The 26,958-nt window shown below is 36.3% G+C and overlaps 1 protein-coding gene across 4 annotated transcripts in view; it reads left to right on the top strand.

Annotated features, from left to right (window-relative positions):
• Oseg1 (intraflagellar transport protein Oseg1) overlaps window positions 1–26,958 on the top strand; it is a 796,421-nt gene that overhangs the window by 310,145 nt on the left and 459,318 nt on the right. For all 4 annotated transcript variants that reach the window (XM_090410292.1, XM_090410285.1, XM_090410300.1 and 1 more), the window contains exons 10-11: window positions 1,174–1,317; window positions 20,710–20,847. In XM_090410292.1, coding sequence (XP_090266418.1) covers window positions 1,174–1,317; window positions 20,710–20,847 — 282 coding nt within the window. The remainder of the gene's footprint in view (window positions 1–1,173; window positions 1,318–20,709; window positions 20,848–26,958) is intronic.

Genomic DNA, 26,958 nt, shown 5'->3' with positions numbered 1-26,958 from the left:
GATATTAATAACATGAGAAAAGATATGAGTAGTATGTTGATGAAGTTGAGAAAGGACTTAAGTCAGGTGCAGATTGAAGTTCAAGCCCATACAACCTGACTTGAACTATTGTGTGCATGCCTAGAATCTTGGTTTCTGTGGATGCAGATACACTGGAGAGAGAGAAAGGAAGAAAGAAAGAAAGAGAGTGCAACGAAATTCTGTTTCGTCAACAGAATTTGTTGATGAAACCTTCTGTTCAGTGTATAAGAAAAAAGTGCAAGTGAAAGAGGAGTTGAAGATGGTAGTGAATGATATCCTCCAAGAACCACTGTGGATATTAGAAACCACGGATAGTACAAAATCCTATATATACTATGTTTTTTTCCTGTAGATACATACCTATGATAAAGTTTAATTTATAAATTAGGCACAGTAAGTAACATCAATAACTAATAATAAAATAGAACAATGTGCTATAATAAAAGTTGTGTGAATGTGAATGGAATCTTAGCAACCTCAGCATACAATTTTTTTTTGCTTTCCTTATGAAGTGGAGAACTTTCTTTCACCTTTTCACTTAAAGAAAGCACTTTATGGCTTCCCTTTGGCATATCTGAATTACCAGCATCACTACTCTTGTGACTGGGGTCATTATTAAGTAAAATAAGGGTTACTTGAACACAAGAACTGTGATACATAACAGTTGATCTGATAACCAAGATGGCTACTTCAGTACAGGGGATATGCTGGACAAAGGTGTGATTCGTGTCCCAGGCTGGATGGCATGAGATTTCATCATGCTATTCAGTATTTCTGGAATTTTCCATTTAATATTTTCAGACTGGATTACTGAAACCACAGAAAGCAGACATGTGGATATTGGAGACCCATTGTATTGCATTGTGTGCTGACTGCCTAGTGAAAGATCAGAAATAGATTGGATGTTGGGGGAGGAGAATAAGAAGAGTGATGGAGACTTTGGAGAGGAGAGGAAGTGCAATGAAGTGAACAGCTAGTAATCATACAGTAGCAAATTTAAAAGTTAGTCATGTTAAAAGTAGTTAAATTACTGTTCAAAATGTTTCACAACTTCATTCTGATTTATTATAATTAATTTGTAATTTATCCTACTGTATGAATATATTGTCTTTGTTATTGAAAATTTTAAACCATTTATTTATTTTATTTTAGGTACAACTACCAGAACGCATAATAATCTATGAACTTACTAAGGGTGATTCCAGCGATATGCACTACCGTGTAAAAGAAAAAATTAATCAAAAAGTGGAATGCACCTTACTTGTTGTGTGCACCCATCATATTGTTTTGTGCCAGGTGAGAGTAAATGTCATTGTTATTAAGTTGGATGGAAAATGCTTACATGGCTGTTTCATAGTTATTCTCATCATTCATAATTTTCAGTGGAAAGTCTTAAAAGTTTGATTATTTTGAAGTATTTTTTTTAACATTTGTAATTATTTTAATTACAAATATTTATAACTATATACAGGCAGACCCCAATTTACATAAATGTGACTTGCATATATTCAGATTTACATGGTGAATTATAAAATTTTCCTTAACATGCCTATGTTATTTGCACACCATCTAATGGCAGCCTTTTGCAAGTCAGACAGATAACGTGCTGCATGCATGCATGCACTTTTGTCTCACTTTGAATGTAGACTTGCTGTATTTTAGTAAAAGCTACATATTTTTAGGATTTGCATGAACTGTCATGACTAGATAAAAGAACAGAAGTGGAAAAGTAAATGCTCCAAAATTGATTTAGAGCTGAAAATAATAAATTTCTTTATAATTTTCAGTTTCATTCATTTTCATATGAAGCTTTGTTCACCTTCATTCTGTGGCTTAATGGCCACAGGATGTGATCTTAGTCTCATACCACTAAATTGAAGGCTTAAAATGAAAATATTATCCAGACTGTTCTCATTCCTTTTGCTTAGTAATGGTTGCTAGATTTAAGAATTGTGCTGGTTTGGTTTCATAATGTCAAAGTGTCTGGAGAAGCTGCCAATGATACCAAAGCAGAAAGCAGTTGAGAAATATACTAAATTGTTGAAACAAATAATTGATAAAGGTCCACAACAAGTGTTTAATGTAGACAAGACTAGATTTAGATTCTTTTGGGGAAAAAATGTCATAATGAAATAAAAAATGACAGGACAAAAAGTTTCAAAAGATAGACTAAATCTTTTTCTTGGTGGTAATGCTTCTGGTTAGCTTAAGCCACTGTAAGGCATCAGTGAGGCAACTTTTGTTGTATATTATTATTCAGATCCAGATGCATGGGTTACTATTGTTCTTTACAAACCTTGGTTTATTAACTTACTTTTTTTTGCCTGCGATTAAAAAATATTGCAGAGAAATTGACATTCAAGATTTTGTTTATTGTTGATAATGCACCTAGTTATCCTGCATATTTGGATGATTTTCATCCAGACATAAAAGTACTCTACCTTCCACCCAACACTAGTTCACTCATCCAGCCAACAGACCAGAAAACGATCGACAACTTTAAAGCTTATTATATACATTTGGCTTTTGTACATGCATTAGGCAGCTATGGACAAAGATCCCAGTTTAAAAGTCCGAGATTTTTGGAAGTCTTATAATATTTATCAAGTTATGCTTAATCATGGGAAGAGGTCACACAAAAATTGTATGAATTTGGTTTGGAAAACAATTTATCCACAGTTTGGGCATGGTTTTGGTAAGGACAAAGCTTTTGATAACTTTGACTGAAAAGATAGTTAAGGTTGCTATACAACGAAAATTAGAAGCTGATAAACATGATATTGAAAATTGATTGACTTCTATCAGGATAAGTTATCAAATGAAGAACTCGTTGAAGCTGAGGCTTTGGAACCAGAAGAGGAACCAAGATGTTTCATGAAGAAAGAGCTGACATTCACATTTTGTATGATTTCAGCAGGAGGAATTCACTGTGATGTTTGGTGCACATCTCCTATAGATCTTGTAACCAGCAGCCTAATACCAGAATTCTTAAAAAGTCCTAAGAGAAATAGATGATTCTTTGGTGTATTATCAAGAGATTTATTATTATTATTATTATTCAGGCCTCCATGGAGTCGATAGACTCATCGTGGGAGGTGCTTCCTAAGAACATAAAGTCTGTCAAGACTCATCGAGGGGAGATCCCCCCCCCCCTAAGAAACACAAAGTCTATCATACCACTCCTTAAACTCATTGACCGTTCTCGCTCTCACCACTCCATCAGGCAATGCATTCCACAGTTCAACCACCCTCCATGCAAAGAAACCACTCCTCACCCTCTTGCTCACAGTTTCCTTTTGTAACTTCCAGGGATGGCCTCTTGTCATCACTCCTTCCCGCTGTTCAACCAAGCGAAAGAACTCTCCAGTGTCAACCCTGTAACCACCTCTCAACAGTTTAAATCTCAATCATATCACCTCTCCTTCTTCTATCCACCAAACTCTGCAGTCCACGTTCCCTCAGCCGATCCTTGTAGAGTACTGAAACCATCTTTGTCATCCGTCTTTGTATCCTTTCCACAGCTAATTTATCCCCCTTCAAATCCTGGAGACTAAATCCGAGAACAATAGTCCAAGTGTGGTCTGATTAGAGACTTATACAACGGAATGATAACCCTCTTATCTCTGCAGGTCAGTGTCCTTCTCATAATTGCAGCAATCCTCTGTGTTACCTTCACCACCTTTGCAACATGTCCCCTACACTTCAGGTTTCTATCAACCATCAACCCCGGATCTCTTGTCTCCTCTACTTCCTCCAGCATAACTCCTCCCATAGAGTATGCAGTGTCCCATCGATGTTTCCCAAACCTCAAGACCTTACATTTTGCTGCATTAAACTGACACCCCCATTCATTTGCCCATCTATCTAGGTTATTCAAATACTCTTGCAGGGCTACCACATCTGCACTATTACTAATAATCCTTCCTAGCTTCGCATCATCCGCAAACAACTGAATATCCCCTTGCAATCCACTGGCAATGTCATTGATATAAAGGTTAAACAATATAGGTCCTAGTACTGAGCCCTGTGGGACCCCACTTGTAACCCTCTGCCTCCTTGAAACTGCTCCACCATACACAACTCTCTGATACCTATCAGACAGCCAATCCTGAATCCAGTTGACCAATCTGACATCCAGACCCATCTGCTGCAACTTAAATATCAGCTTATCATGTGACACCCTGTCAAATGCCTTTGCTAAGTCTAAGAAAATTGCAGTATATGCCTTTCCTTCATCTAATGTTCTTGTATCTTTATTATAAAAGGCTAGCATATTGCTAAAACAAGAGTGCCCTTTCATAAATCCATGTTGTCTCTCACAGATAACATTACCCTCATCTGCCCAATGTTGTGTACGGTCCCTCACTACTTTCTCCAAGATCTTACCAACTACTGATGACACACAAACTGGTCTATAATTTGACACTTCCAGTCTGCTACCACCCTTATGCAATGGCACTATCCTACCTTCTTTCCTTCCATTCCATGGACACCTTTCCAGCAGCCGAACTTTCATTGAAAAGCCAGGTCAGAGGCACTGTCAGTTCCTTGGCACATTCTCTCAAAACTCGTGGTGAAATACCATCCAGTCCCAAAGCTTTACTGACATCCAGAGTACTCAGTATCTGAAACACACTCTCTTCCTGTACCTCTAAACCTCGAACCAGCCCTATCCCTCTATCATTAAAACTGACTCCTTTAGGATGAAATATTCCAATTAAGTTTTCATTGAACAATTCTACTATGTCCTCTGCATCAGTGACTCTATTCCCATTTTTATCCCACAATATCATTCTTCCACAGTCATTTCTCCTCCTACTGGCCACATAGCTAAAAAATTCCCTAGGATTTTCTTTGGATCTTAGGGCCAACCTCCTCTCATATTCCAGTTTCGCTTTCCGTACCACACTAGTCACTCTTCTGGCCTGTGTCTTATATTCTTCATGCATCCTCTCTTCACCTATCTCCTTATATCTCTTCCATAACCTCCTTTTCGGATGCAATTCCTGTTTAATATTGTTTGTCATCCACTTTACTCCAAATTGTGTCCTCTTCTTCACTCGTGGTATACAACTTACCATTGCTGCTAACAAATATTCTTTCACAATTTCCCATGCACTAATGATATCCCGGCCTTCCAATTCCTCCCTCCATGAAACTTCCTGAAGTTGACGTCTAAGACTATTATAATCACCTGCTTTATAATTCCACATAAGTTCCCGTCTCTTTGATACTCCTGCATGTCTATTCATTTTCCAAGTCAAAACCATATGGTCACTCTCTCCAACTGATGGGAGAGATGTCATCTCAGTTATTATCAACTCTTCTGATACTATAACCAAATCCAAAACTCTTGAACCTCTTGTTCCTTCTTTTACATGTTGCCTAAGACATTTGTCCCTCAAGAATTTTAGAATTTCCATTCCCCTATTGCTACATGCATCTTCCTCTCTCCAATTTATACTACTGTGGTTAAAATCCCCCATAACAATCATTCTTCTTGCCCTTGCCAAACTTAGCTGTCTAAACATCTCCTGGTCTCCATCCTCTGTGCTCCTGGGTCTGTAGCAACACCCCACTAAATATCCTGTCTTGCCTACCTCTACCTCACACAATATGCTCTCAAAATCATTTGTCTCACTTCCTTCCAAAGCCTCCACTCTTAGAGGACATAGGTCATCACTTATCATAAGCAGTACCCAACCACCACGCTTTCCCCTCCTATCCTGACGAAAAATGCTATACCCAGCGACTTCTATTCCTGTTATTATATCCCCTTCTGTCAACCACGTCTCAGTGATCCCAATAATTTTTGGCCAGGCTGATGCTATCTGCGCCACCAATTCCTCTCCCTTATTCCAGATACTCCTGGCATTAGTATAAAACATAAATGCCATTGTTTCTATACCCAGCATTATCCCTTCTAGACTCCACTGGGCTCAGTGCTAACTGGCATCGTCTCCCTTCTCCCAAGTATCTGTTCCCACAAGAGGCCACCCCTGCTATCATCCTCCCTGTGACACACTGACTCGTTCAGAACAGCAATCTTTCCAGATGCCTATGTCCTTCCTCATTCAAATGTAAGCGGTCTGTCGCATACAATTCCTCTCTTTCCTCAAACACACTCCAAGCATCCACATATACCAGTCCTCTCCTGTCACACATTCTCGCTATTATGCCATTCAATATCACTGCTCTTCTGCTCAGTTCATCATTATCATACCTAGGCAATAAGCACACTATTTTTCCTCTCTCTGTCTTCTTCCGTACAGCCTCAAGCAAAAATCTCACATTTCTCGCTGCCCGACTTACATTACCACTCAAATCATTTGTTCCTACCATCACAATCATCTCATCTGCCCTTTCACCTCTCTTACTTGCCACAGCCACCCTGTCTATTGTTCCTCCTGGCAAACACTCCTCACGCATCCTATCTTGAACACCACGGATCATTGAGTCACCATACATTATACCTCTTACCATTCTCTCTCCCCTATTGTTTCCATTCTCTCCTCTTCTTTCATTCCCATAGGTCTCTCTCATTCCCTCTCTTCTACTGCTATTCTCTCTTCTAGCATTCCCATACCTCTCTCTCCTACTGTTTCCATTCTCCCCTCTTCTAGCACTCACGTACATCTCTCTCATTACCTCTCTCCTACTGTTTCCATTTTCTCACTTCTAGCATTTCCATATCCCTCTCTCATTCCATCTCTTCTACTGTTTCCATCCTCTCGTCTGCTAGCATTCCCATACCTCTCTCTCATTCCCTCTCTTCTACTGTTTTCATTCTCTCCTCTTCTAGCACCCACATACCTCTCACTCATTCCCTCTCTTCTGTTTCCTTTTTCTCCTCTTCTAACACTCCCAAATTTCTCTCTCTCCCCCACTCTGATTCGGCTTGCATTTATCTCTTCCATTCTCCTAATCTTATCTTACATACTTCTGCTCTCATTCACAAGACATTCCACCTCCTCTTTCATCTCATCTATCTCCCTCTGCAGGTCAGTCACTCTTAATCTAAATTCACTCTCCCAAACAAAACCATCTCCTAAACTTTCACAGTCACTCATGCCTTCCACACTATCAACTATTATTTTCTCATTCATACATATATTTTTTTCATTCTCTCCTATCATGCTACTTGTCTTCCTACATTCATTCCCCATTCCTGGAGCAACAAGGTCGGATATTGATAATTCGACACTTATTTCCTCCCACTGCCTGAATTTTGCACACACATACACTCTCAGCTCTCTTTAACAAGCCACATATCTAGTTCTCAAGACACATACATACCTCAAGTATTGCATGCCACAAAGTCCCTTATGATATTTCTTATAATCGAGTTCTTAAATGGTGGAGGACTTGGCGATACGCCACTTGCAACTGCAGCTGAATCCGCCATTATTCCTTACCGCCGAGTAGCGTAATCGTTAATTATTCAATTAATAAATTCCGTTAAATAAATAGAAAATAAAGTACAAACAATTACAAGCAAAACAAAACATTTAAGTACACCAAATAAAATGAAATATAACTAAATACAGTAATGAAAACTTAGCTTCGTTTTGTCTTCCACCATTATGCATTCGATTCTGACGGTAACCAAAATATATTATATCGCGACAGCAACTAACTTCCAAAAAACAACCACCGAAGTACACTTGTATTCAGAGAAACAATTTAGCACTGAAAAACGTAGAAAAACGGGGGGAAAAAACGGATTATTCACCAATTAAAAATCACTTTCTTCTGCACAGCTCAAATTCACCGCCACATGCTACAGCAACGCTTGCGCCACTTCTCCCAAAGAGAAGAAAGAAGCCACTGTTCAGTCAATTTCACAAGGAAGGTTGAACAGCCAAATTAAACTTTTTTTTTTTTTTTAAATATTTCTGTGTTCTCATACTATTTATATTGTATTATATTACTTTGCATTAATAATAATTTTATATTGAAATCTAATTTGTGTGTGAATTGTATGAATAAAATTAGCTGAAATAATCTTCAAAATATGTTAATGTGCTACTGTATACACATACTGTAAATATGTAAGTAGTAGGGTGTGATTAGTTAACAGGTAGATGTGGATGAAACCCAACTTACATAAGATTTGTCTTATGTAAAGTTTGCAGAACATGACTATTACATAAGTTGGGATGTGTCTTTATTTAAAATTTGGACTAGCTCTTCTAAAACTGAGGAAGATGTTGCCATATTCCTCAGTTTTTTAAAGCATTGATTGTGTTTGCAATAAAAGACAGTTTTCTTTTGGGCATTGTTCATCATTATATAATACTACAATCAAATTAAGTACCATGATAAAATTGCCTCTATTGTGCAATTGGAAAAATGACTTGACATTGAACTCTGTGGAATCTTTAATGGACTTTTTTCAATTGAAGTTGAGTTAGCCATTTTCATGTGGAGGTAGTAGGGTTTCCCCCACCTGGAAATGCCAGATTTTCATCCTACATATAGGCATATTAACTAGAGAACACACTCAGTTTGAATTAAAAAATACTATTAGTGGTCATAAGATGGTGTTGTGAGTAGATGGCATTTATTGGCTTCTACTCACCATTCCTCTTTCAGTTATGTCCCCATAGTTGAAATCTCCTATACTAATTACTCAACATGCACTCATCACACTAATTTGTCCAAACTACTAATATGTCATCTACCTTCTCCCTTATACTGCCCTTTAGATTATAGCAGCAAAGAGTTACATATTTCATGGTATCTGTCTCACATCAGATAGCCTCAGATGAACTGCCCTCTCCATCCTTGTTCTTCTGATGTACTTCTCTTTTTATTTTCAATTCCTCTACTAACCCCCCCCCCCCCCCCCGCACACCATCCTATTTCTTCTGTCCTCACTGAGGATACTATATCTTTTGCTAAGAGTATATTATCCTTGTTCAATTCTTTCACTAATGCCTATAACTTTTGGCCAAGTTGAGCTAACTAATGCATAAAGCTTCTCACCCTTATTTCTAGTCTCTAATCTAGTCTCTTAACCAAAAATATTGAATACGGTAGTCAATTCAGAAAGTTCAGGTGGGTGGGGTAATAAAGGAATGTTGCTGTTTTTATATACTAATGCCAGAAGTATCACAAACAAGAGAGAGGAATTTTTGGCATTGGTTAGTGCAATCTTGCCATAAGTTATAGGCATTAGTGAGACTTGGCTAACAGCAGATGATATAGTTACAAGAATTGAATGTGAAGGGTTTAGTATTTTCATTGAAGATAAAGAAGATAGGATGGAGTGAGGAGTACAGCTGATGATAGCAGATGAATTGCAACCAAAAAGAATAGGAGACAAGTGAGATGGTGACTTTTTGCTGTTCCTTGGAAGCAATCTGGTGTGGGATTAAGACCAATAAGACAAAATATACCTGGCCTAAAGCAACAACGTTAGTTGTTGCTCTACACCAGGGAGTTCCACAGATGATCTGGAAGACATGCATTGCCAAATTAGTGCAATGAGTACAGGTCAAGTGATTATTATGGCTTGGTATTTTCAGGGAAGATAGATAGGATGGAGAGGGGGGAGGAGTAGAGCTGATGATATCAGATGAATTGAAATTAAAAAGAATAGAAGGAAGAAAGATCACACGACAGGAAGGAAATGGAATTTATACACCTGCTGAGGGATAATTACTTAAGAGCGCATGTAATGGAGGGGACTAGGGGTGGGAGAGTATTGGACCTGGTCATAGGATCAGAAGGGCTATCCATAACCAAGGTGATAACATTGCCTCCAATTGGTGAAATGACCATGCAGTCTTGACTTGGGAAATTGTAAAACATGAGGAATATTCTTTCAAGAAAGGGGAATATGTGGAACTACAAGGCAGGTGATTATGACATGCTTAGGAAGAAGCTTAAATCTGTACCATGGCATAAAGCACTGCAGCTTAAGGATGTTAGTATTGCATGGGATATAGTTAAGGGTCATCTAGAGGAAGCAGTATTATATTGCATACATCGGGTAAGGAGGGTTAATCAGATAGGAGTTAGATGGATGAATAATATCATTCAGCACGAGCTGCAGAAGAAGAAAATGCTGTGGAGAGTATATAAAGAAAAAGGTGACCAGCAAACTCATGAACAGTACAAGACTCAGGCAAGAAAAATGACCTGCATGGCAAGGAAGGCAAAATCAGATTATGAGAAGAATTTAGCCAAGCAGGCCAAAAGAAATCCAAAAGAGTTCTTTTGCTTTGTTAGTAGTAAGAAGAAGAATAACTATGGAAGAATAACTTTAATCAGTGTTGATGGCCACAAGATTACAGAAGCAGGTAAAAGAAATGAGTTAATAAGTGACCACATAGCAAGCATATATCGTCCTAGTGAGGTTGCTGCTTTAACCTAGGTGACAGACACTAATGTGGGAACAGAGGTGGATGAATTGGTGCTTCTTAGGATACTGCAGAATCTTAGTGTTAATACAGCTGTGGGATTAGATTGGATATCAGATAGGGTTTTGCGAGAACGTGCAAGGGAACTGGCTCTGACTAAGCTGTTTAATTTAAGTATCAGCTCAGGTAGAGCTCCATGGGATTAGAAAAAGGGAAAAATTATTCCTTTTCATAAGGGAAGTTCTAAGACTACAGTAGCAAATTATAGAGCAATCAGTATCTCAGATGTGGTGGTAAAAGTACTAGAGAAATTGGTAAAACAGAGAATTCAAGATTGAGTAAATAAAAATATGATATTGTATGAGGGACAACATGGCTTTGTGAAGGGTTGGTCATCCCTTAGTAATTTACTTTTTATAATAGATTCATTAAAGATACTTGTGACATTAGGATTATAAAATATATACACGTTTACACAAGAATATTATTTAATTTGCCAAATATTTCAGTCTGAATATTTCAGACCATCTTCAGTGGCTACATGGGAATAGTTTTAAAAAACAAGGTGGAATATGAACAATTGATCATTCAGAAATAGAACGAGCTGCGTGATGTCATATCGCTAAGATTGAAAAAGACAAGTTATCATTTTTAGACGTCCTCCACATCCTTTCACCTTCAGGTATTCTTACAACAACATTTTACAGAAAACCAACTTTCACAGGTCGTTATATTCTCAAAGAATCTGCCCGTCATCCTTGTCAAAAAACAGGAATCATAAAATGTTTAATCCGACGAGCCAAAACTAATTGTTCAACTTCTCATTTATTACAGAAAGAACTTTCGACTATCAAACATCACATGAAACTAAATGGCTTCTCTAAAAAGAGTAGACAACATCTTTTCGATTCTTACAATCCAACACAAAACAGCAAAGATTCAATACGTCGAGTTCCAGTTCCTTACATTTCTGGGATTTCAGAACCAATTTCAAGAATTCTGAAGAAATATGATTTAACAGCCACTTATACACCTATTAACAAATTATCCACCCATTTTCATTCTTCTAAAGATAAACGCTCAACTATGCCTCTACCTGGCATGTATCAAGTTCCATGTAACTGTAATTTTTCCTACTTTGGACAAACTGGACACTCTATAGAAAAAAGAATTCAAGAGCATCAGTCATCCATTCAACACAACAAACCCAAGAAAGCTGGATTAGCTCAGTACGAAATAGAAACAAACCACAACATCCTTTTGTCCAAGACTCGCCTCCTACACAGATGTTGCTATAAATTTGAACGGTTATTTAAAGAAAGTGTGGAGGCTTTACTTCAACGTCCTAACTTGAATCGTAATGACTGTATATCTGTATCAAAAATTTCGGAAAGTTTAATCAGGATAGCACATTAATTTTTTTTCTCCTATATTAGTCTAATGTTATTTAAGATTATTACATGAATTTCTGAATTAATATCTTTAATTTAATCATGACTCTGATAAAAAATGTTTACTCTTTTAATACTTAACGATATGACATCACGCGGCTCGTTCTATTTGTGAATGATCAATCGTTCGTATTCCACCCTTGTTTTTTAAAACTATTACTATGTAGCCACTGAAGATGGTCTGTAATATTCAGACTGAAATATTTGGCAAATTAAATAATATTCTTGTGTAAATGTGTATATATTTTATAATTTTTATAATAGAGTAACAACTGAATTGGATAAAGGAAATGGCTACACGATGATTTTGCTGGATTTTGCAAAGGCATTTGACAGAATACCACATGAAACACTGTTATGCAAATTAGAATAAATAGGGATGGATATGATGCAGGTTAAGTGGAAAGAAGGTGATTGCTGAACAGATATCAAAAAAGTGGTATATGGAGGGGCAGAATCAAGGCAAAAACAGGTGACTAGTGGTGTGCCACAAGGTTCAGTGCTGGGACTGTTGCTGTTTAATTTGTACATAAATGATATAGGAAATAACCTGAAAGGAAATGCTCAGCTGTTTGCTGATGATGTGAAATTAGGTAGAGTAATAGTTAACCAAGGCAATGTGGAGAGCTTGCAGGAAAATTTAAATAGGCTGTTAGTATGGGCAAAAGTTAATGGGTGTCAGTTCAATGTTGAGAAATGTAAAGTTATGCATTTTGGGATAAATAGATTATAAGCTGTGTTTCACGTTGATCTATTTCCTGGCACTGTACTCGCCAGGAAATAGATGAAGCTAGAGATTTAGGGGTGATGGTAGTTAAAGTTTTGAGAACATATTCTGAGGTTGCTGAATTAGCCTATAAGATTACTTAGCTAGTGAAGAATAAATAAGGCTTTGATACACCCACATCTGGATTACTGTGCTCAAGTCTGGACCCCTGGGTTTCTTGGGGATGAGAAATCAGTGGAGAGGATTCAGAGGCAAGTGACCAAGATGGTGAGTGGTCTGTGGAATGTTCCCTATGAGGATAGATTGAAGGTGTGTGGATTTCTTTTTCTTTTTTTTTGGGGGGGGGATTATACTAATCAATTACCCCTCCCCAAAAGAAAAAGGAAATAAATACAAAAAAAAATTTCCAAAAATCTTTTTCTAATTATAATTCGTTTTTTTATTTATGTTGTGTCTTCTATTTCTATACTACTCATCATGTATTGGCGATCACTGCAGATGGTCAGTCATAGGTTGTATGCAATGTGTAGTGTGTATTCGTAAATCGTTATAGTTTATAGTAAATGTATAGTAAACCATAAACAATTTGTAAATCATTTATAGTTTTCTATATTCGGCATGAAACTCTTAGATGAGGTTTCCTATCTTTGAGTTTCTTATTTGGCTAAGAAATAATGTGGTATTCAATATCCACTTAAGTTTGAATAACCACAGCACTATGATATTGCAGGAGATTTTTTTACAGATTATGATTATCAACCTAAATTTACATTGCTAGAAACAAACATAATGCTAATTACTGCCAGTTACATTAGTAACTTATTACTAATCATTTACCAATAATTTACCAAGCTGGTAAATTTACCAGCTTGTAATTTACCAATTTACCATTACAATTTACCTTGTAATTTACTTGTTTGTTGGGTTATAATTTACCAAGCTGGTAAATTATAACCCAACAAACAGGATAACGGATGAAACAGAGAAACTACTCAAGTCCGTCACTTCTTGGCCACCGGACATGGTTAAAAAAACTCAACCCCCACTATGCCTGTCCCCCAAGAATATATGGGATCCCGAAAATACACAAACAAAATGTGCCACTTCGACCAATTGTGGAAGGAATAGACAGCCCTAATGACCACTTAGCCAAGAAATTAGTGTCAACACTCAAGGAGTTGGTAGGTCATTCCCCCTCCTACATAAAGAACACACAACACTTTATAAACAAAATTAAAAACATAACACTCGACAAAGACGACTTATTAGTCAGTTTCGATGTTTCTACCCTTTTCACAAATGTCCCCATCAATGACACAATTCTCCTACTACAGAACAAATTTCTGCCTGACATTACGGCCCTCTTTGCCCACTTACTACAGTCCAGTTACTTCGTGTGGCAAAACAAATTTTACCTACAAAAAGAGGGCACAGCCATGGGCTCACCACTATCCCCCCCCCCAATCGCTAACTTCTACATGGAAACTTTTGAGCAAAGGGCTCTTGATTCCACCATGCTAAGACCGACAGTCTGGCTTAGATATGTTGACGACATGTTCGCTTTCTGGCCGCACGGGCAACAAATGCTAAACACATTCCTTAGCCACCTGAACAAACAACACGAACACATACAATTTACCATCGAAATCGAAAATCAAAATTCGCTCCTGTTCCTAGCCACGCTAGTCACACGGCTTCCTTCAGGCAGTCTATCCTTCATGGTCTACTGAAAACTGACACACACTGGCCAATACATACATGCTAATTCATCCCACCACCCATCACACAAATATGGAGTCATTAACACCCTTAAAAACAGAGCTATAACAATTTGCTCTAACCAGCAAGCCCTGAAACAAGAACTAAAAATCACCAGTGACACATTCATAAATAATGGCTATAACAAAAATACTATTAATAAAATACTCCATAAAACAACAAAAACGAATCTCGATTATAGTAAAACCATAGCCATCCCATACATTAAATGGCTATCAGAAAAATCAACAGAATCCTCAACATTATAACCTCAATGCCACCTTCAAACCACCCATTAAACTTAAAACCATATTCAACTCCTCTAAGGATCCTCTCCTCCCATTAACACATCCTGGAGTCTATTGCATCCACTGCAACCGTAACTTGCCGTACATTGGTGAAACAGGACGGACAATCCCTATACATATGAAAGACCACATAAGACACATTAAATATAACCACTATGGTGAAGCAGGCCTCTCAGATCACGCGCTCAACACCTTACACCAAATCTACTGGAAAAGCACCCTCTCTTTACACCATACAAAAACCTGGTATGAAAGGAAATTTAAGGAAGCCTGTGAAATCCTGATAAACCACCCAAATATCAACAACAAAGATGGCATGAGAAAATTCCAGGGATCTGAATGGCACACATTCAGCCTACCTAATATATAAGATCCAGCATAAGTCAGGACTCTAACCAATCTTCAGCTAGTATTAGAAACCATTCCATACCAACTGGCTGAAATGTACATGTATAATTATGATGTTAATATATGTATGTAGATAGATACATAGACTTGTTGTTGCACCCAGTGTATTTTTACAACCAACAGATAACACTAATAATAGGACTCGAGCGTTGATATATCATTTTTTTTTCACCAGAGGTCAGGCAAACAATTGTTGTAGCAGTTGGTCAGTAACTTTAACAAACCAGTTTGATTGTAGTGTAGTTTGTTTTCTGTTTATAGTGTGTATGCTCCAGAAAATGACCTTGACATAAAGGTCAAAATGTTGAATGTAGATTTTAGTTATATTAAACTAAAGTTTTTATTCAAACATGGTAGTTGTCTCCATAATTTTCAAAAAGGAATATTAGTATGTTTTCCAGATGGGGTACTGGAATACTTACAACAGCTGTTCACTGTAAACCCTACCTTCACAGGCTACTACATATAACAGGATTCAGCCCATCATCCATCTCAGAAAATAGGCATATACAAATCTTTGCTTAATAGAGTACATGTTATATGCTTCAATTCTTAAGCTCTCCAACAAGAACTTGAGCACCATCCAATGCATCATGTTACAGAATGGCTTCATCTCAAAGATTTAAATGCATCCTGGAGAGTTGCAAGCCTGATCCCAATTCCCCTGAATCCGTATAACAAGTCCTTAACGCATACTTTGTAGGTGTCTTGCAGATGTTTGCAAGGTTCTTGAAAAGATACAATTTAGTCCCTACATGCTTTGCTATCAACAAAATCTCCTCCTGGTCACCATCCATGAAAGATAAACAGCCTCTGCTTGCACTTTTGACAAACAGAACATTTGGTCAAAAATGACTTCAAGAACACCTGTCTTATATCACCAACAATAAGCCTGAAAAATCTTGCCTTGGTCAGCATGGAGTGGTCATGAATCAAAATATCCTCTGGTCCATTACTTACCTTTTACATTGGTGTCAGTGTGGGTTTGAGGAGTTATTTTAAGAAAGTGTTGAAGCACTTCTATACTATCCAGACTTAAATTGAAATCACTGCCTATCCATTACCAAGATTTCAGAGAATCTCATCCTCATAAATGACAATGCCATTTCTAGTAATTAGTTTACGGAATTAACAACGCATATAAAGTATATTAATTAAAGATAACTTTAATGAATAACTTCTATATTTCGGCAACGTCACAGTGTCATCTTCAGGAACATAAAGATATGGTATGTGCACGCAGGCACTAACACAAAGCAAATGAGGAAGAATTTCACCAGTACAGCCGCTCTGGGCTGGCAGACCATGCCTTAGATACCCACCATAAAATTCGTTGGAAGAAAACAAAAATAATTCATCGCAGCAAGTTTAAATACGAAAGATTATTCAAAGAATCTTCAGAAGCTCTAAAAAACGTTCCTAACCTCAACAAATTTGGGTGCATGAAACTACCCCAAATTTGGGAGACTTACATTATGAGAACTTCAGCCCAACTGCCAAGACTACCAAATTAGCCTGCAAGAGGGCACCATTAGGACTTTAGGAACAATATTAGTTTCTTGCTTTCTTCCTCATTTGCTTTGTGTTAGTGCCTGCGTGCACATACCATATCTTTATGTTCCTGAAGATGGCAATGTGACGTTGCCGAAATATAGAAGTTATTCATTAAAGTTATCTTTAATTAATATACTTTATATGCGTTGTTAATTCCGTAAACCAATTACCAGTTATGTCTGACCAACGTATAAGCCTTGCTATTAGAGACAATGACATTTAATATACCTTCCCCCCTTTTTTTAATATAATGCATTATTTAGTCATTTGATTTATCTAAATTTTGTCAATTTTTGTATTTCAAATAATTTTAATTTTCATTTATAGCTTTAATTGTAAACTCATTTTATTTTTAAACACTTGTATGGTGGCATGTAAATAGGAATAGCATTCTCTGTTGTTCTAGCTTCACCTTGTGATTGTGCTTGATGCTTTTTTAATATAATGCATTATTTAGTCATTTGATTTATCTAAATTTTGTCAATTTTTGTATTTCAAATAATTTTAATTTTCATTTATAGCTTTAATTGTAAACTCATTTTATTTTTAAACACTTGTATGGTGGCATGTAAATAGGAATAGCATTCTCTGTTGTTCTAGCTTCACCTTGTGATTGTGCTTGATGCTTTTTTAATATAATGCATTATTTAGTCATTTGATTTATCTAAATTTTGTCAATTTTTGTATTTCAAATAATTTTAATTTTCATTTATAGCTTTAATTGTAAACTCATTTTATTTTTAAACACTTGTATGGTGGCATGTAAATAGGAATAGCATTCTCTGTTGTTCTAGCTTCACCTTGTGATTGTGCTTGATGCACTGATGATGAACTGTTAATTTCTAGCCAAAATATTTGCAATAATAAAAATGATTATTCTTGTATTCATGTGAATATGTTTGGCTAATCTAGTGGTTCTTAACCTTTTCGAAATCACAGAACACATTTGATTATAAGAAAAATTTGGGAAACACCAAAAGCATTAGGGTCATAAACTAACAATAAAAATATATATGGACTTTTCTTTTATAAAAATGAAATTTATTTTAGTGCAATACTTGAGCTTGTCGGCTTTTGTAGATTTCAGCAATATCAGGTCTAATATGTGATATAACTACCCTTATCTCTTTGTCTATATTAGTAAGTCTTTCATGCTTTTTTTTTTATATTGGTTAATATTGAGAAACTGAGCTCTCTCAAATATGGTGTTGAAAACTGTAACAACATCTTCAGTGCCCTTGTGAAGAGAGCTGGGATTCGGTTTGGACAAAAATCCAAAATTCTCAAGAGTTATTTCAGAGAATTTCATTTTTAGGGTACGATCTGTTGACAAGGTAACTTGTCAACAGATTGTTCTTCTTCTTGTAATGAAAATTCACAACTTGATGTATTAACCGTGCCAAATGGATTTCGTATCCAGTCATAATTGTATGTATTTAAGGAAGGAAAGTAACTTGAAATTTTTTCTTCCAATGTTGTTAAATATTTTATTATAACTGAAATAATTCCCTGGCCATTTTTTATTATGGAGTAAAGGAAACATATCTACTGTATTTTTTTCTGATATGTGGTTTTTCCAAAGAGATACTTTTTTTTTCCTGAAAAGCTGACAATTTGTCAGTGGATGTCAAAATATTTTCATTTTTCCCTTGGATGCTTGTATTAATGCTATTTAAGTAATTAAAAATATTGGCTAAATATGCCATTTAAGTGCCAAATATCATTTTGAAGACATTTTACAAAAGCATCTGTACTTTCATTTTGAAAAAAGTCCAACATTTCATTCTTAAGTTTGGAATAGCACTTTACCCCTGGATAACCATCTTATTTCGGCATGTGGAAGCCAAGTACGAATCTTTGCTTTTGCAGAGATTTGTACTTGGCTTTAAAGTACTTTTTTAAAGGTCTTGACTTGATGTAATTTACCATATTTACAACTTGATTTAGTACATGTTTTAATATTGCTGGTAATTACTTAAATATGAAGAGCCAATAGGCTTCATTTTGGCGATATAAACATTATTTAAATTAAGGGGATATTAAATCCCACATTGTTTTAAAACCGAATAAGAAACTCAAAGATTGGAATCAGAAAGTTTCATGCCGAATATAGTATAAGAAACTATAAAAGTATCGGCGACTACTAGCGTGAGCTAATGCAAGTAGTCCAAGTACGTAGTACAAACATGGGCAACTCGCAGCAAAGGTGGTAAAGTTCTGATCGCTATTCTTGGTATTTTCCAGAATGTAAAACACATTTCCTAGGAAATGTATGCTGTTATTACATTATGGTGGGAGGTCACTACCCAGACCAGTTTCAGCCTTTATTGAGGCTTCATCAGTGAGTAGCTAGACCAAATTAGTACCAAAGGGTATAGTGAAAAGAACTTATATACTCTGCTATACGAGTTGTCAAAAAGGTGCACCCATTAAATTACTCAAATATGAAGAGGCAATAAGCTTCATTTGTGGTCATTTCAGGATTGATTATTTATTTTCACACATGTGAAAATCGTTTTTATTTTGGGAAGAGAGACAATAAATAAATCTTGCAGCAAAAAAAAAAAAAAAAGGTCAGATATTATAGGGCAGTAAAGGAAATTCCAAGTAACCTAGTACAAGTAAAGACATGACACAAAGTTTGCTCTATCACAGTTTATCCGCTGATGGCTCTAAAATCACCGTTAAGGGATAAACGGCAATGGAGTAATTATATGATAAAAAAGCAAGTAGCTTTTCCATATCACTGATAGGATCTTGTCATTGCTTCGTTACTATCTTCAATTTAATGGAAGCGGATCCTTTCACAACCTCTACAGTTTTATCCTTATTTTTCAAAATGGTCATCACTGTAAAATGAGACCATCCAAAGTCATGTGTGATCACATTGACGTGCTTACCAGCTTCATATTGCTTTATAACTTGCAACTTCGTTTCAAGATCAATTGCTATCCTTTTTTCTGCGATTTTTTACTAGGTTTTTTGATTGAGTGTGTATGGAACACGTTGCACGAAATATTTAACGATAAATACAGAAATAACCTATTTCTCAAACACAAAATCAACAGAGAACTGTTAGAGATGTGCCGATTGTAGACTGGCAAGGAAGGTGGCTGCTGAATGTGCTTTTGCCACTGCGCATGGTGCTTTGTTGTTAAATAGAAACCTTTTTTTACTTTATGCTTGCTTGCATCTTGTTCGAAAGCATAGTCAGAAATGTTATTTATTTCCATTATGGGATCACTGACATATCTTTGAATGGCGTAACTTGAGCAGACATAAGTTGGGGGCTGACTGTATATATATATATATATATATATATATATATATATATATATATAAGCAAAGAATAATTGTAAAGCACAGATGGAGAGAGAATAGTGATTGAGCATAATGCATTTATCAGAAGGGTAGTAGGTGTCAATGTAAATGAAAGAAATGTGGTAATGTATGTGCAGTGGCCCTGCGTCTCTTTGCTAGAGAGGTATGTTTATAATAATAATAATAGTTATAATAACAATAACATTTATATTGTAATATTATATAGAATAGTGCCGTGTTGCATAGTCATTTGATTGCACAGCAAGGCTAATTGGGTAGTAGTTGGGATGTGTTAAATATGATTGTTTGGTAACATGCCATTTAAAGGAAATTTTTAAGCCATGTACATTTGTCAGCTTGGATTGTAAAGTGGTTAGCATATCTGCTTCCCAACCAACAGGGTGGAGGTTTAAATTTTTAGTTGTTTGTGATTGTTTTTAGGTGGCAGATGTGAGTCTCCTGATTTGTTTATTGAAGGCCTGAAGTGTCTTGAAAAAGTTCCATGTTTGGTATCTAGAGTAGGGGTCTGATTTATGTTAAAAAATGTAAAAATACAAAAATATATGAAATTAATTTTAAAACAATCCATAACTCACCAACAGTACTTATGTACTATAGTCGTACAATCTTTCATGGTTGTTAGTCACATTAAAAAAATGAATAAAATAAAAATAATTAATTGATCTGAGATATGTGTTTATTTTTAGTTAGACAAAGTATGAATTATTATTATATGCATTATGTAGCAGAAAGAATTAAATAAAGGAATAATAGCACTTTTTACTTTATTTTAGGAGCGCCGTCTGCAGTGTATGTCTTTCCAGGGAATAAAAGAAAGAGAATGGGTTATGGAAGCTGCTATCCGCTACATTAAAGTGACAGGTGGTCCTGCAGGAAAGGAAGGTTTATTAGTAGGATTAAAGAATGGCCAAGTAATTTATGAATTGAAATGCATACAGGTCTTTTATGTATATCTTTTTTCTAAATCCATTTCAACATATGTTAATGCAGTGTGTTACAAAAAAAAAAAAAATATATATATATATATTACTAAATAACTACATTGATGGTTGTGTTGAAGTTCAGTACTGGGTTTTTTTAACCTTACCATATATACAAACAATAATTATTATGAATTAAATAATAGATCATGTAAAAGAAAAGAAAAGAAAAAAAAATAATATATATATATGAGAGGTCTGTGTAGCTCAGTGGAAGTGGTGTTGGCATCGTCTGCATTTGGCTCTAATTGCTGACTGGAGGAACTTTTTCTAAGACTTTCTTCGACTGTTCCCGAGTTAGTCGATCTCTGGCATGGGCAAGTGGGTTTTTTCTCCCGAAACATGGGTTTTTCATCCCGTAAACTCAAGAAAATTGACCGTAGAACCCACCTTATTTCAGACAGTAACATATTTCAGTGTTAGGTACCAAGAGATGGCAGCAGCACCTGTTTTCCAGTCTCTTCGTTGGTGGCTGCCTGTAATTAGTGATAGACATGGGCCAGCTATCTCTGATTGGCTACCGGTGGAGATTGAACTGCCCACTCAGTCTCCAAAAGCTAGGTAGGGGTTAAAGGCCTCATCTCCTCCCTATATGAGAATAAAAAGGTGTTAGCTTAGCTTATTATATATATATATATATATATGTAGAAAGTATTTTACCTTGGGTATAATAAATGTTAAAGATACCAAGCTATTTTAAACCTAGTTTTACTCCATTTCCCAAGTAAGCAAACAAACAAGTCAAGTTTGTGCCTGCAAGTGTTGCAAGGGTCAGCTAGACTTGCAGGCGCAAACTTGACTTGTTTGTCTGTTTGCTTACTTGGGAAATGGAGTAAAACCAGGTTTAAAATAGCTTGATATCTTTAATACGTTCATTGCCAAGCTGAAAATTGGAATTTCGTGTGGTGGCCAAATTTTTTTTATTTTCAGCTTGGCAATGAAGTTGCCAAGTTTTTATTGTGCTCAAAATAAGTTAATATATTATTTATATGCTTTTATTATTATGTATATAGGATTTATGTACTCTAAATATCTATTATGCGATATCACGTGATATGTAATTTGGTCAAATAAGTTATATATTTTACAAATAAAAAACATTTAAATATAATAATTATAACTTTAATTATCAGTCTTTTATAATCACATAGAATTTTTAAAAATAACATACAAATAGAAAAAAATAATTATCAAAAATCAACATTTATAGGGAACTTACTAAAAAAAAAAAAAAAAAACAATACTCAAAATAAATAAAAACCAAACTTCAAGCACGCTAAATCAACGAATAACTAAACAAAATCATCGCGTCGTCAGCTTGTCCGAACGCCGCGACTGTGCGCACTGGCTAACATAAACAATAGACAATGGCTGGCTGCCATCCCCACTCCATGAAAGTCGATCCCTTTCCTAGTGGCCAATATAAATATTACTTGCCGTTTCGCTGTGGCCACTATTCCGCTTAGAAACTTGATAGCGACGCCCACACAATAACGCATGACCGGCCGACCGGCGAGAACTCGCATCACGCGATATCACGTGATTGGCAATGAACGTGTTAGCACACACACACATATATATATATGTAAAATGTCTGTTTGCTTACTTGGGAAATGGAGTAAAACCAGGTTTATAGCTTGGTATCTTTAACATATATATATATATATATATATTTTGACAATTCATTTTAACTCGGTTGGAATATTATAAAATAAGTTTAATGACTATTACCGAGAGAAAAGATGGCAAGATATATTTAACAATATACTACTAGTTTACTAGTTTCGTTACAAGAACATCATCAGGTATCATACTCAAAGAAGTATATAAAAAACTACAGAGACTTAACATTGTACTAACAGAACAAGTGAAAAACAGTAGCATGTTTGAAAAAATGCAAGTATGAGTTCCATACAAACGAATACTACGCGCTGTCGCGAGTGCGCCAGTACTGAACAGAAGCAACGTGTGCGTCCGAGAGATTGTAACTTAGGCTGTTATTGATATGAGAGGAATCTAGAGAAATTTCTCTTGATTCAACAATCTTTCTTTCCAGTTCATCGTAGCACACATGGATATTAGCAGTTTGAGTCCAGTTTACAATGTGCTGGCGGCCTTCGTCTGAGTTAGCAGAAAAGAGAACGTGGCTAGAGAGAGCGCTAGCTCTAGTCCTGTTATAGGAAATATCTCTACGGTGTTCATCCAAACGTAGAAGGATGGATTTAGCAGTCTGTCCATAATATGGCTTTCCGCAATCACATAAAATCTTGTAGACTCCTGGAAACTGAGTAGGAAGATGTTTCTGTTTATATTGGCAAAGTAATGAACGAAGTTTTGGAAGCGTAGTGTAGCACGTTTTGAAGTTAAATTTCTTGAGAATCTTAGCCAGTTTTGGTGAAAGAGAGCTGATGTAAGGTAAGGAGATGAAGGCTCTTGGGAGAGGGGGATCTTCAGCAGTAGTTGAGTGCCTGGGGGAAAGAAATTTGTCAATCTTCTTTGGAGAGAAGCCATTGTTGATAAACGTTTTTTTAAGAAAACTGAGTTCATTTATAATTTCTGTTTCTTCTGTAAGTAATGATTTGGCTCGGTGGGCTAAAGTGGAAATAATACCACATTTTTGTGGGGGATAATGATGGGAGGAAGCATGAAGGTATCTGTCAGTATGAGTAGGCTTTCTAAATGCCACGAAAAAATCTCTTTCACCCTCGAACTGGAATCGGATGACTGTCTTCCCTTTTTAGACCTCAAACTTACCAGATGTGCTGAGAACATTAAAATCTCAATTTTTAGAAAGCCTACTCATACTGACAGATACCTTCATGCTTCCTCCCATCATTATCCCCCACAAAAATGTGGTATTATTTCCACTTTAGCCCACCGAGCCAAATCATTACTTACAGAAGAAACAGAAATTATAAATGAACTCAGTTTTCTTAAAAAAACGTTTATCAACAATGGCTTCTCTCCAAAGAAGATTGACAAATTTCTTCCCCCAGGCACTCAACTACTGCTGAAGATCCCCCTCTCCCAAGAGCCTTCATCTCCTTACCTTACATCAGCTCTCTTTCACCAAAACTGGCTAAGATTCTCAAGAAATTTAACTTCAAAACGTGCTACACTACGCTTCCAAAACTTCGTTCATTACTTTGCCAATATAAACAGAAACATCTTCCTACTCAGTTTCCAGGAGTCTACAAGATTTTATGTGATTGCGGAAAGCCATATTATGGACAGACTGCTAAATCCATCCTTCTACGTTTGGATGAACACCGTAGAGATATTTCCTATAACAGGACTAGAGCTAGCGCTCTCTCTAGCCACGTTCTCTTTTCTGCTAACTCAGACGAAGGCCGCCAGCACATTGTAAACTGGACTCAAACTGCTAATATCCATGTGTGCTACGATGAACTGGAAAGAAAGATTGTTGAATCAAGAGAAATTTCTCTAGATTCCTCTCATATCAATAACAGCCTAAGTTACAATCTCTCGGACGCACACGTTGCTTCTGTTCAGTACTGGCGCACTCGCGACAGCGCGTAGTATTCGTTTGTATGGAACTCATACTTGCATTTTTTCAAACATGCTACTGTTTTTCACTTGTTCTGTTAGTACAATGTTAAGTCTCTGTAGTTTTTTATATACTTCTTTGAGTATGATACCTGATGATGTTCTTGTAACGAAACTAGTAAACTAGTAGTATATTGTTAAATATATCTTGCCATCTTTTCTCTCGGTAATAGTCATTAAACTTATTTTATATATATATATATATATATATATATATATATATGTATATATGTATATGCAAAATTTCTAAACTGACATGTCACATTTCTTATGTGTTACACTTCTCAGTCACAGCTAAGTAAACAGAAGAACACGTCAATAGAGTTCAAAGAAAACAGCTATTAGTTTTTCTCATTTAGTACAGGATTACATGAAAGATTTATGCTACATACGTTTTGTTCACAGTGAAAGGACCTCCTTTGGTGAATAAGCACATGTACAGTTTGTAATAGAGTATGTGGATTTGAAAAAAATGCACTGCTCTCACTCGCATAAAAGGTGTACATAGAACTAATGTCTATCAAATGCAGTAAAAGCTATACATAAATATTTAACAAAAGCAAAAAAAATTTGTCTTCAATTTGAAGCAGTTGTCAGAATTGCTGTTCTCATACTATGTATAGGTAGTGTCATTCCATTTTATTCTGCAATTTCTGTGACTAGTTTTATTAATTGTTCACATGGTGGTTCAGAGGCTAACAAGAAAACACTACAAGTCATACATAGAGCAGTTTGGTGTATACGAATATATGAATTAACCAGAACATACAAAATATGAGTATATGAATTAACCAGAAAATGAAAGTACATTTTAGATTATGAACTGTACTTTTCATTTTCATCCTTCTATTCATGTTATTTCACTGGAATCCAAATGTTATTTCAATTTCAACGGGCACTTCACATCTATGTTGTTATTTGCATGTAAATACATCAGGACTGGTCATAATTACTCTTGCAATATTTAAACTGCAAGAGTAACTATGATTTCCATGTTTAAGTGCACACAACTCACTTCATTGTCTAAGAAAAACTTAAGCAATAATCAGTCAACTTTAATTATTTGTTTTCAGTTCAGTTTAAGAACTAGTATTCCAATCACTATTCTCCATCATTCTCAATATAGAGGTAATAGAAATGGATGGCAGGGAATAGTGACTAGCATCACTGTCACTATCATTAGGACCACTAACTGAGACACTTCATTTGATAAGGTCATCCCCCCCCCCCATTATTCACCACAATTACAGTATATGCATGTTATTTCACATAGGAAGAAAAAAATATGCAATTCAGTGGAGAGCAATGGGTATGGTATCTCCTCCCCTTTTCTAGCCAGTTTCTGCATAGAACACTTAGAGAAACATTCACTCATTGTAACTATACTCAAGCTAGCAGTTTGGACGTGCTCCATAGATCAGTGCACCTCATACTTGACTGGCTGCAGCTCACATGGACAAAGCATATATCAGCTGCCTACTAGTTTCCTTATCAATCTTTTACCAGACACGATCCTCTATATGTTGCTTTGTGCAGTAATTGGCATAACATACAGCAACCTTAATATTTCCCCCATCATGTGAGGTACCTGTTTATGGTGGAGAAGTCATCCCAGTGATGGTTCTGACCCTTTTCATTTTTTCTCATTTTCTTTGCTTTTCTTCCCATATTAATGTAAAGAATAAATAACAGTAGACTAGGGACTGCTCCCAGACTGACCACTGGTTCCTGTAAATCTCCCTGCACTCCACCGTCCACACACACACATACACACAACACACACACACACTATTTTATGCTATCTGTCAGTCAGCCATCCTCTTATCCATGATAATAGTTTATAATCTGATTCCATATTCTCCAACATGCAACAGCCTTTCATGCTGTTGTCAAAAGTCTTAGCAAGGTCTGAAAGTGTATTGGTATATCCCCTTGTCTAACTCAATCACTATGTTATAAATTAAAGATGCCAAGAAATTATATATGAGCAATTTGGTCAAATGTGACCCTATATTAGTAAAGCCATGCTAGATTCTCTGTCAACCCATTATCTTCCAGACTACCATTGCTGAAATCCAATGCCTTGCTGTGTGGTGCAACCTGTGGAACAAAAAAAAAAGGGGGGGGGATTCTTGTAGTCTTGCACTTTGGCCTATGCTTTGGCAAGATGGGTGGCCCAACCAGGTTCAGTCAGCTAGTGGGCTTGCCTGCAAGATTCAAGGGTGTAGCAGTAAGTATCCTTCCTCATGGTCTGCAGACAGGACCTAAGGCTTGCTGTGGTGCTTGTATGACATCTAGGATAACCTTGAAATTTGACTACTGAGTGCAGCCATTGCTTACCAGAGAGTGAATATCCATGTGTGGCTTTGTGGTGGGTGGGGGAGCTCTGGTGCTGAACCAAAAACTGCTCGAGCATGAATCCTTCATCTTCAATTGTTTCAGAAGTCTTAACAACGCCCCAACCAAGCATTGATA

This window comes from Typopeltis vanoorti, chromosome 2 (assembly GCF_054136105.1).
Source record: "Typopeltis vanoorti isolate ZY-2024b chromosome 2, IOZ_Tvanoo_1.0, whole genome shotgun sequence".
NCBI lineage: Eukaryota > Metazoa > Arthropoda > Arachnida > Uropygi > Thelyphonidae > Typopeltis > Typopeltis vanoorti.
Note: the sequence above shows the minus strand (reverse complement) of the source record. Positions and strands in the feature narration are given on the sequence as shown.